The 12,610-nt window shown below is 42.6% G+C and overlaps 1 protein-coding gene across 7 annotated transcripts in view; it reads left to right on the top strand.

Annotated features, from left to right (window-relative positions):
• UBR2 (ubiquitin protein ligase E3 component n-recognin 2) overlaps positions 1-12,610 on the top strand; it is a 121,450-nt gene that overhangs the window by 36,133 nt on the left and 72,707 nt on the right. For all 7 annotated transcript variants that reach the window (XM_039530180.1, XM_039530182.1, XM_039530184.1 and 4 more), the window contains 2 exons: positions 5,975-6,082; positions 11,704-11,792. In XM_039530180.1, the coding sequence (XP_039386114.1) occupies positions 5,975-6,082; positions 11,704-11,792 (197 nt within the window). The remainder of the gene's footprint in view (positions 1-5,974; positions 6,083-11,703; positions 11,793-12,610) is intronic.

Here is a 12,610-nt window from a genome sequence, read left to right on the forward strand (position 1 = left end):
AACGCTTGCTTTTAAACCATGTTTTATATTTACAAAGGTACACTCACCAGAGGTCCCTTCCATGGCTTCACTGTCTGGGACAGTGGCTTGGGAAGGGTGGGAGGGTAATTCCGTCAGGGTGAGAAAAAGCTCCTGGCTGTTGGGGAGAACGGAGTGCTGTGTGCTCTCTGCAAGCTTGTCCTCCTCTTCCTCCTCCTCATCTTCCCTGTCCGCAGAATCCTCAGCCATGGCTGCGATTACCACTCCCACCTCGGAATCCACGGACGGGGTGGGGTAGTGGTGGCGGACCCCCCTAGAATTGCATGTACAAGCGGCATGTTTGCGGCCCTGCCCCGGACCTTCCGTTTGTTTCTTTGGTTTTCTGGTAGGCTTGTCTGAGCTCCTTAACTTTCACAGGGCACTGTACCTAGTCCCTGCTGTGGCCTCTCTCCATCATGGCCTTGGAAATTTTTTCAAATGTTTTTTCATTTAGTCTTTTGGAACGTAGTTCTGTTAGCATGGAATCCTCTCCCCATACAGCAATCAGATCCAGTACCACCCGTGCAGTCCATGCTGGAGCTCTTTTTCGATTCTCAGGAGACTGCATTGTTACCTGTGCTGATGAGCTCTGCGTGGTCACCTGTGTTGGTGAGCGCTCTACACTGGCCAAACAGGAAATGAAATTCAAAAGTTCGCGGGGCTTTTCCTGTCTACCTGGCCAGTGCATCCGAGTTCAGATGGCTTTCCAGAGCGGTCACAATGGTGCACTGTGGGATACCGCCTGGAGGCCAATACCGTCGAATTGCAGCTACACTAACCCTAATCCGATATGGCAATACTGATTTCAGCGCTACTCCCCTCGTCGGGGAGGAGTACAGAAATTGGTTTTAAGAGCTCTTTATATCGATATAAAGGGCTTCATTGTGTGGACGGGTGCAGGGTTAAATCAGTTTAACGCTGCTAAATTCGGTATAAACACGTAGTGTAGACCAGACCTCAGTCTTCTCTTTTCCAGACTAAACAAACCCAATTTTTTCAATCTTCCCTCATAGGTCATGTTTTCTTAGACCTTTAATCATTTTTGTTGCTCTTCTCTGGGCTCTCTCCAATTTGTCCACATCTTTCCTGAAATATGGCGACCAGAACTGGACACAATACTCCAGTTGAGGCCTAATCAGCATGGAGTAGAACAGAAGAATTACTTCTCGTCTCTTGCTAAGAACACTCCTGCTAATACATCCCAGAATGTTTGCTTTTTTTTGCAACAGTGTTACACTGACGACTCATATTTAGCTTGTGGTCCACTACAACCCTAGATCCCTTTCTGCAGTTCTCCTTCACAGTCATTTCCCATTTTGTATGTGCAACTGATTTTTCCTTCCTAAGTGGAATACTTTGCATTTGTCCTTACTGAATTTCATCCTATTAACTTCAGCCCATTTCTCCAGTTTGTCCAGATAATTTTGAATTTTAATCTTATCTTCCAAAGCACTTTCAACCCCTCCCAGCTTGGTATCATGTATACATTACCATATCTAATTATACATTAGTTTGAATGATTGGACATGTAGTTCATTTTCATATAATTTAATATATAAAATTCGTAAATCAAAATTTTCTGACTGGGTAGTGGTAGTGCATGTGTTTGGTAATATACTGCACGTGCTATATATCTGGGTTTATTGTGAGTATGAACTAATGGAGAGGCAAATGGGATATATAGTTTTGAGGAATGTTTACTCTGATTTTCAGGGAAAACTTTCAACCTGGCATTACCTGTATATCCTTTTTTGGGCTCAATTTTGTTGCGCAATTAATTGTGCTAGCCGCTTAGTTCAAGTACCAGATTGCACCTGCATATAAGTGACGTAAACATTTGAGTGAAAGTGAGGGTCAGATAATTGCAGATGCCACATTGTACCTACAGTTTTGTGCCCAAAGTGACTAAATTAAACCTTTTTATGATTCAGAAGGAAAAAAAAATTGTATCATTGCTGGTGAGAATAATATGCTTGCATCCTAATTTCTGAACTCTAATTGTAGGAAATAAGACATGGTTCTCTTGTAGTTACTTTGCTGAATGATTTAAGCACCTCGGAAATGCAATATTGTACTCTCTGAGGTGTCACCTTATGAAATGGGAGTTAGAAATTTAAAAATGGTCGTCTTTGGCCTTTGTCCTCCTGCTCCCGGCCCATCCAGATTCTGCCCATCAATTTGTGCAAGCCTCAGATCCGCTGAGCACCTTTCACAAGGTCTGAAGGAAGGAGGGGAGAAATGTGGGCAGAGGTGGTTGAGCCCCAATTCTGCACTGGCAGAAGGCGAGCCACATATAAAGGTCTACTCTGTCCACCAATCTAGAAGTAATGATGTGGGCCTTCATATTTTGTGAAGTGCATGTCAAGCCTTTGTCAGTGCATGAAGCTGAAAGCTTATTCTGGTATTTACATAATGGGATGCAAACTCCTGAATAAACCAACAATAAACTAGCAAACATATAGTTCTTCTTATCCTTTTGAAAATAAACTATCTAGTCACCTTTTATTGGACAGTGTGGTGGAGTTGTTATTCCTCATCTTTCCCAATATAAGAACGAACAAACGGAATGCTAGGAGTTCAGTGTGCATCCACAGTGGGGGGGATTGTTATAGCTGCACATGAAATGAAAAGGTCACTCCCCTCCCATTATCATTGTGCTGAACAACCTTCATAATCAAACTCCTTCAACAGGACATAGAAAGGGAAAAGTGTAATCTGTCAGCATTATTCCTTTTAGTTGGATGTTGGTCAACCTGCTGTAAAATTTTTAAAAGGAATTTGAAGCAAATCATGTTGTGCAGCAGTCTCCTGAGACCCATATTAACCTTATGTAGGACTGGAAAGTCCTTTTTACAAAATGTACGTGGTTATAGAAGCATAACTGGAACAACATATTGAATAGCAAATGGGGAGATTGCCCTAAAGATTCTACTATCTAAGTAGGTTTCATATTTCTGAAATGTTCCTGTGGGCCCACCACTCAGATAATCTCTAACCTTGTCTCTTAGTGACCACGTTATCCCTTTGATTCCATCCTCAACTGCTCAACATGACTTGGGCAATAAAATAGTTCCATTAAAAATATACCATTATTTAATCCCTGTCCTTTCTAAAAAAAACTATTTTTGATATAGTTGCGGAAAGCATGTTTGTGATTTAATAATAATTATTGTGAATGGACTTCTCACTGCAGAGTTTGTTTGTATCTTTCTGCCACCCTTGTCTTTTTTCCCTCAATTACATAGACTTTTTTTACTTTGAAGTACATTTCATATGTTGCTTAAAGAAGAAATATCTAGGAAACTTTTATGTTTGTGTTTTTGGAGGAGACAGTTGTTGCTTTTTAAATGCGGGAATTTTTGAGATTTGTTTCTGATGAACTCCCTCTAGCAATAAGATAATAGAGAAGAGTTTTGGCTTTTACAACTGTTCACCAGGTTTGGACAAAAGGTACAGTCTCCTTTTTAAAATCCAAACCCAAACTGTTTGCCCTAGATATAAAAAAATGTAACATTGAAAACAAAATTCTGTAGGGACAGGAAAAAATAAAACCCTATTTGTATCCATTAGCGCTGCTGACCTGTGCACAACTCTTATTAAATTAACAGAGTTCTGCACATCCACTGGGTTCCATGCTTAGAGCTCTGCGTAGATACAAAATTTGTATCCACATCAGATCCGCAAGCTGCAAAAATGGGCCACAGATATAAAGTGGATATCTGCAGATTTGCAGGGCTCTTTCCATGCTCACTGATCAATAGGACTAGGTCTTAGAATTCTCCTTTGGGAAAGTACATGCGTAGTGATTATTGCTGTCAGTGTGATCAATTCACAAACGGAAATATAAACTTCAACCTTGGAACTTCTTATCTTAGGATGATAGTTTGTTTCTTTTGTTTGGAAACAGTATTAAACTGTTGCTTTTTGAGTAGGTTGTGAGCAACAGCATACATTGTGTCATAATTACCGTCCTTCCCAAAGACCCACAGAAGAGGAGGATTAGGGGCTAATCTTTTTGGAAATAAATCATGGGATTCTGTTGTTGGCAAATATCCATTGCAGCTTTTTTCCCATAAGAGATTAATTGAATTTCCAGGTTTTAATCCTCAAAATTCCCCTTTCCCATCAGTAAAGTAAAAGGGAAAATTTGCTGGTTCTCATTGCTAAAATTGCCTGTACATTGATTATTAGATTTTTTTTTCCCCTTGAAAATCCATTATTAGAAAACATCTTTTGGAGAACGGGGTTTTGTTTATATCCTGTGCATTCACATACATAGAGAAACTTTCTGTTTTATAATTCAGCCATTTATAATAAAATGGCATTTGGCGATATACGTCTAAAGCTTTCTACTCAAAACCCCCACTTGTGGGGCCAAGCCTGGTTGCATGGGATTGGTGCAGATTCCAGAATTTGGATGTATATAGTATTATAAAAGGGGAAGGCCATAAAATTAATGGCATTAAATTAAGAGTTTTTCTTTATATTCATTAAGTTCTCCAATAGTGAGATATGTTAACCTGTGAATAAACTCTCAACAAAATAAGTGGAAGCTATTGGTAAATTTATAGTGCATGGTCCTGTATTGTCACAAAGATAAACTAGATGACTTAATAGGTTTGTCCGTCTCTAGGTTTTGAAACATTGGAAGCATGTAGTCTTCAGGAGCTATTTCTAACGTGTATTTATTCATCAGCTGCTGGGTGTGAGGCATTGTATAAAAATGCAAAGTGAAAAAGTTTGTTTAAAATGGTGTAGGTAGCCATTTTTGTAATGTTCTTCATCCATTGAACTGATAAAGAACCTAATTTCCTTTGCATCTTCCTTTTTATCACTTCAAATGGTCTCTTTCATGATAAAACACAACCATTTTCAGACCCGGGTGTTTAAAATTAGGCTCCTAGAACTAAGTTTATGGAGCTAAATCAAGATGGACTGATTTTTTTTTCTCAAAGGTGCTGAGCCCTTGATTTCACTGGGATTTGAGAGTGCTCAGAGTTTCTGAAAATGAATAATTCATCTGTCTAAATGGCTTAAGGAACCTAATTTTAGACACCTGACTTCAAATATTTTGGCTCATAACTTGTCATAATAACAGTTTATATGCAAACAGTTCTTGAAACAATTTGCTTTTACTAGTTAACTTCCTCAAGAGAGGAAAAATGTATGCTCATTAAGCCTGGGATAAGGAGTCAGGAGATTTAGTCAGGTCTCTGCTCAGATACAGATTTATTATCTTGGTATCTAGGGGCAGAAGTACATAAATTTAGGATGGGATTTTTTTAATAGCGGAATTTATGCACATTGAAAAATCCCATCCTTAGTTTGGTAGTCTTTCAATGTAACTGGATATTTTATTAAAGAGAAAAATAAATGCCCCTCCTAATTTCCAGTGCAGCCATCTGTAGGCAGAAATGCAATAGTTTTGCTGCATGGGAGGCCAGACACTGGAGTCTTCTGCTCATCCTGCTGAAAGCACACTAACCTCCTTGTACAGGAGTGGAGAAATAGAATCATGGCTGGACCAGGTGAACAAGGAGGATATGGTCAATTGGTTCCTGTAGATTAGAAAGCCACTGACTAAAACACCTGGGAAGTAGGAACCAGTGATTTTATGTCCACTGCTCCAACAGGCCTTTAATCCTCTGCCTAATTCACTTTGAGTGTGCCCATGAGCAGTTTATAATAGGTATGCGCCTGCCCTGGCTCTCCCCTTCCCCCAGAATAAGCTCTTATTTAGTTTCTTCTTATGAGAGGACAGTTCAAAAGCAAAAGAAAGTGGACGCTATATTTCAGGCCTCGATTATTTTTGCTTGGTGAGATTAAAATATATATATAAAGATGTACACTCAGTATATTATGTAAACTTCCATTATGCTACATACATGTTTAAAAGTAACTTTTTAATGTTAACTACGTTTTTTGTATATTTATTCCGTGATTTGTTTTTGTTAAGATGGCCTTCGTCGAATATTGTGTCAGGTTGGTTTACAGGAGGGACCAGATGGTGAAAATTCTTCTCTTGTTGATAAACTAATGCTGTCTGATTCTAAACTGTGGAAAGGTGAGTTGTCCCCCACTTTTTTTTCTTTTTAAAGAAAATAACTTTGTATGTGCCAGTAGAAAGCACTTTAGTGACCACTTTATTTTGTTGTATCTGTTCATGTTTTAGGCAGCTTTTATTGCCATCCATTATAGATGCAATTGCCTGTTTACAGATATACTGTGTTTTACCTCATCCCAAATTTGGATTGTGCTGAATTGTGAAATTATGGGATGGCCCTTTCAGCACTATATTCAAGGTGAAGTAGAGCTTTCTGTTTAGAACAGACTTCTAGGGTTGTAAAATTTACATGTGTGTACATATTGACCTGAAAATTGCTATGCCAGTTGAAGGCCCAGAGTAGAGACAGTAGCACAAATATGCAGTCCTTTGGGGTTCTGATACAGAGGCACATTCCTCCAAAATGGTCTAATGTTTAAAATTTGCTGGTTCTGTATAAAGACAGACAGATGCAGAGCTATTGTTTCAGGCTGCATTCAAACCCATTGAGCCGAGAACACCCTATGGAAATGACTGCAGCAGTTCACACACCTGTAAGTCTCCTGTGCTGCTATTCCAGAGTGCTTTAAAATCCATAGGTTTAATATGATTGGCCTGAAAATTGTCAGTTCAGGGAGTGTGGTAGAATCTGATGCAAATTTTGAGTCCTTTGGTCTAGGACATCCTGAGATACAGCCCCTCCTCACCCCTCCAAAATGACCTGTTTTTAAAATGACATTTGAAACAAACATTAGAAAACCAGGAAATACATAGTTTGCCCCATAGCCATGAATGGAAATATAACAGAACATTACCAATCCCAAACACATGCCACTTTCTTGATGCCTCCACAACTCCAGATCTACGTGGTATTGATGTTTCCAGGTACCCTCACTGTGCTCTGTGCACAACGTTGGTCTGAGGAGTAGTAGAAGGGATTGGCAGACATCTCCCTAGGCACTCAGTGTATGTTTACACTTTAATTAAAAACCTACAGCTGGCCTGTGGCAGCTGACTCAGGGTAAGAGGCTGTCTAATTGCAAGGTAGACATTGGTGCTCTAGGACACTGTGAGGTGGGAGGGTCCAAATGCTCAGGCTGTAGCCCCTTGCCAAATATCTGATGATGTTCGTCCATCGTTTTCGAAGAAGACCTTGACATCTAGCAGGTTGTGAGCTGTCCACAGTGCATCCGCAGGTGGCTGATAAGGCCAATATGGGCACGAAATGTTCTGCCGCATGTTGGGCAGACATGTGTGGGCACCACTGTTACTAGATTTACAGCTCTGGCTTTACAGAGTGCTCACTTCTCTTGTGCTATAGTTATCCTTCTGGCTTCAGATGTCTGGCAGCCTTGATGGATCAGCGTACGCCATGTCGATCGGTCTTGTGCCAGGGTTTCCCAGGAGGTGATGTCAATATCCAGGGACTTCAGAGAGGCTTTCAGCATGTCTTTGTATCACTTCTTTTGTCCCCCGTGCGATCGCTTTCCTTGAGACAGCTCACCATAAAAGAGCTGTTTGGGGATGCGGTGATCTGGCATCCTTACAACATGGCCTGCCCAGCGTGTCTGGGCTTTCATAAGCAGAGTAGAAATTGACCTGCTCTGGAGAGGACTTCTGTATCTGGCACCTTATCCTGCCACCGGATCCTCAGAAGTCTGCGGAGGCAAGTCATGTGGAAGTGGTTCAGTTGCCTAGTGTGCCTCCTGTATACAGTCCAAGTCTCACTGGCATACATCAGGGTAGTTAGCACTACTGCTCGGTAGATTTTAAGCTTTGTAGCAAGGCTTATTCCACGGTGGTCCCACACGTTGGTCAACAGTCTGCCAAATGCAGAACTTGCCTTAGTAATTCTGCAGTTGACCTCGATGTCAATTGTCACTGCGCGAGAAAGGGTGCTGTCAAGGTATGTAAATTGGTCCACTGCTTGCAGCTTTTGTCCCTTCACTATGATGGTGGGCTCTTGGTGTTGGGCTTTCGGAGCTGGCTGGTGCATCACTTTGGTTTTCTTTATGTTGATGAGGAGGCCGAAGTTATCCATGCTAGCTTGCATTTCCTGCTCTGATCCAGCATTCAGGGCACAGTCGTCAGCAAAAAGAAGGTCTCTTAGCACAGTCTCCTTTATTTTGGTGACAGCCTGGAGTCTTCGCAGGTTGACCAGTTTCCCATCAGTCCTGTATCTCAGGCTGATTCCCAAGGAACTGTTCTGAAAGGCGTCTGACAGCATAGCTGAAAACATTATGCTGAACAGGGTCGGTGCCAACACACACCCTTGCTTGACGCCGTTTGTGACGGGAAAGGCCTCTGAAGCTTCTCCGTCGTCCAGAACACGAGCCGTCATGCCGTCGTGGAACTGACGTGCCATCAGGATGAATCTGTCAGGGCACCCAAACTTCGACATGATGCGCCACAGACCTTCGCGACTGACAGTGTCAAAAGCCTTGGTAAGATCCACGAAGATGGTATACAGTTCACGGTTCTGCTCTTGACACTTCTCTTGGAGCTGTCGAACTGCGAAGATCATGTCCACAGTGCCACGCTCTTTGCGGAAGCCGCACTGTGTCTCGGGTAGTAAACCCTGTTCCAGGTGGTCAATCAGGGGATTCAGCAACACTCGTGCAAGGATCTTACTTGCGCTAGAAAGCAGTGATATTCCTCTATGATTATCACAGACTTTTCGATTTCCTTTCCTCTTGTAGAGGTGTACGATGGACGCATCTTTCAATTCCTGAGGAATGGACCCTTGATTCCAGAAGGACTGGAACAGCTGAGTGAGTTTGTCAACAAGCATTGCACCACCATCCTTATAGATTTCCGCTGGAATCGCATCAGATCCTGAGGCCTTGCCACTAGACAGCTGACTGATGGCCTGTAGGGTTTCAGTCTCTGATGGTGTAACGTCCAGGCTGTAATTAATATCCGCCTGGGGCATTCTGTCAATCGCCTTATTATTGATGGAAGATGGGCGGTTCAGTACAGATTGGAAATGCTCAGCCCAACGCTGTAAAATCAGAGTCTTCTCAGTAATGAGAGTTACGCCATCTAAGTCCAGTAGAGGGGAACTCCCTGAAGGCCGAGGTCCGTTCAAGGATCTAAGGGCTTTGTAGAACCGTTTGGCATCGTTTCTATCAGCAAACTTCTGGATTTCATCTGCTTTGGCACTCAACCAGGAGTCCTGCATCTTACGAAGCTTGCTCTGTACGGTCCTGCGAATGTTGTTGAAGGCATTTTTCTTAGCTGTTGACGACGGGTCGTTCTGATGAGCACGGTGAAGGCGGTGCTTTTCAGCAAGTAAAGCCTTGATCTCTTCGTCGTTTTCATCAAACCACAGTCCTGCTGTTTCCTGTGTGAGGGTCCAAGAACCTTTAGTGCAGAAAAGTGCACAATATTTCAGAAGCGTTCCCAGTTCCTCCCAGCGTTTTCCTCTAATTGCAGCTCTGAGAGTTGGTTGTCGAGATCTTCTACTAGTGAAGCTGCTGTGTTGGGGTTCCTCAGTTTACTGACGTTGATCTTTTTCATCACAGCTTTATTTCCCTGCGGACGTCTCTTTGGCTTGATGTGAAGGCTTAATTTAGAGATAAGTCTATGATCAGTCCAACAGTCAGCACTCGGCATGGCCTTAGTCACGCTTACATCCTGTCTGTCTTTCCTCCGCACGATGACATAATCAATGAGATGCCAGTGCTTGGAACGTGGGTGCATCCAGGACGTCTTTTTGCGAGTGGGCAGGCGGAAGATGGTATTGGTGATGATCAGATCATGAGTCGCACATGTCTTCAATAGTAGTAGGCCATTGCTGTTGCATTTGCCGATTCCATTTTTTCCAATGACGCCATCCCAGGCAGAGTGATCGGATCCTACTCTCGCGTTAAAATCGCCAAGTAGAATCAGCCTGTCGATGCGCTTCGCGTTGGCCCTGGCATGAGCTGGGCTCAGCCTGGGCTGCCGCTCTGCTCCCCTCTCCTCTCTCCTGGCAGGAGGTGGCGCAGAGGGGAGGAGGAGGAGCAGCCCGCCCGGGTGCCATGTTCCTCCCGTCCTCTGCAGCCAGAGCAGGGCCGCATTACCGGCTCCCGCCTGGGGAGTGGCTGCTGACTGTGAGAGAGCGGCGGGGACAAGCCGAGGAGGAGCGGCCCATCCTCTGCAGCTGGGGAAGGGCCTCGCTACCGGTTCCTGCTGCTCTCCCACGGTCAGCGGCCACCCCCCACCCTCCCGGGGGCAAGCCGGTAGCGTGGCCCTGCCCCGGCTGCAGAGGACGGGCTGCTCCTCGGTTTGTAGCGGCAGGGACAAGCTGAGGAGGAGCGGCCTGTCCTCTGCAGCTGGGGCACGGCCGTGCTACAGGCTCCCGCCTGAGGGGTGGGGGGTGGCCACTGCCCTTGGGAGAGTGCCGCCCCATATATTTTGCCGTCCTAGGCACCTTGTTTAGCTGGTGCCTAGAGCTGCCCCTAGTCCTTGGTCAAGTGGCTTTACCCTTCTTTGCCTCAGTTTCCCCACCTGCAAAATGGAGATAATGGCACTGACCCACCCCACAGAGGAAGTGAGGCTGATGATTATATGTTAATGTGAACTAGGAACTTTTTAGATTGTGTCTGCAGCACTCACATGAGGGAGTTACAGTGAAGTGCTTTGTGCACTGTTCACATCCCTATGGTCCAAACTGCAGAGCAGTGTAGACAAGCCCTTCAACTAAATGAAGGATAATGTGATGCAGACTGTGTGAGGGACTCATTAGAGCAGGGGTTTAAGTACACTATAAAGTTTCTCCCATACTGCTTTCTTTCATCCTTCTGCTGACCTCCAAATGTCGAGGAAATGTATAACACTGTAAACTGATTCCCATTCTAATGGTTCCAGTAGGCAAATGGGAAGAGTTAGGGTTGCATGTAGCATGGGAAGAATGACCCTACCTGTACTTTTCCTGATTTTCTAATACTTGTATTTTGTGTGGTTCAGTATTTTCCTTGTCTTCAGAATTTTCTGTTTTTGGCTGCAAACTTCAGTGTTCTTGAAGCTTATGAGGCACTGATAATTGACCACCCCTTCCCTTTTCCAGAGTCTTTTTGGTTATTGAAGAATCTCACATGTAAACAGGCGGTAGAATGAAAGTTCAGATTTCTATTGTAACTTTTGGAACTATTTGCCAATTTTCAGGGGGGAACAAATATCTATAATAATTCCACATTAAACAATTTAAAGTGTTTAATTATTGGTATTTGTTTTAAAACTGATCTATAAAGATTTTGTTTTTAAAAACTATTAACTTAATTAGTGGCAGAATGTATGTGGAGAAATAGTAAAAATAACACACATATATTTTATAACCTAAGAAGGAGCTAGTTCAGAACTATTATCTGACAAATCCTGAGTTCACTGTTTTTTGTATTTCCTTGCAACAGTTGACTCTGTCCTTAATGGTGCTGAAAAATGTAGGGAAGAAGAAATAACCCTACAGGAAAAGTACTTTTGGGGGGGATCTGAAGCTTTTCCTCTCCATTTTCTACCAACTGCCAAATGTTATCAAAGCACTCTTCCCTCTGGATTAGAGGGCAGAATTTCTTCTTTCTTTACGAGGCTACCATTACAGTTGCTTCTATAATAATATGACAGTCAATAATGGCAAAATAATATGTAACTTTTCTTAACAGGAGCTAGAAGCATGTACCATCAGTTATTCATGAGCAGTCTACTTATGGATTTGAAATACAAGAAACTTTTTGCTATCCGGTTTGCAAGAGTAAGTAACTTTCTTATGATGAATGGAAAACGCTTCAAAATATAGCCTAGAAAACAGTTTCAAGTAGAACATACAAAACCAATGATACCCAGTTAGGTAATATTGGTTGGGATTGTTTGTTTTTTGTTTTTTTGATAGGTGAAACTCTTTAAATGAGAACTTCTATTGATTTCCTTCTGTGTTCAGAAACTTAGTTATCATAGTACCTTACCACTCGTCAAGAAAATAGGTCTTTTGGGTTCCCAATCTAATGCAGTTGTTAGATCATCTCTAACACAGAATCCATCACCTCTGATGTTGTATCCTTCCAAACCAACCATCTAGGGTCCCATTACTTGAGAACCAGTCATTAACCATTGTTGGTCGTGCTACCCATAAGTGACCTCTGAAAGTCAACTACACTTAATATTATTTCTTGCAATAACTAATTTTTGAGATGCTTTTAATCAGCTTTCAGAGATTCTGCTCACTCTTGCCTCAAACAAATAACTTATTTTTAATTAGTAAGTAAAATATTATTAGTCTTCATAGTGATAATTAGAATGGGTGAGTAGATTTTTATGCATGTGTAATGCTGACAGACTGTTAGCAAAGGCAGTAGAGCAGACTTATCATCTCTTTCTCTCTGTGGTCTCAGTGCCACTAGATGGGACAGAACACCACACCCAGAATGTGTTTGGGTTACACATAGCTGGTTAATTGTCATCCCACTCTGCAAGGTTTCCTCTTAATGATGGCTCAGTACCACTGTCTATCATAGTGTTGAATATCCCCGGTGCAGACATTGAATTTAAAGCAAACATCAGGTCAGTATGGAT

This window comes from Mauremys reevesii, linkage group 3 (genome assembly GCF_016161935.1).
Source record: "Mauremys reevesii isolate NIE-2019 linkage group 3, ASM1616193v1, whole genome shotgun sequence".
Lineage (NCBI taxonomy): Eukaryota > Metazoa > Chordata > Testudines > Geoemydidae > Mauremys > Mauremys reevesii.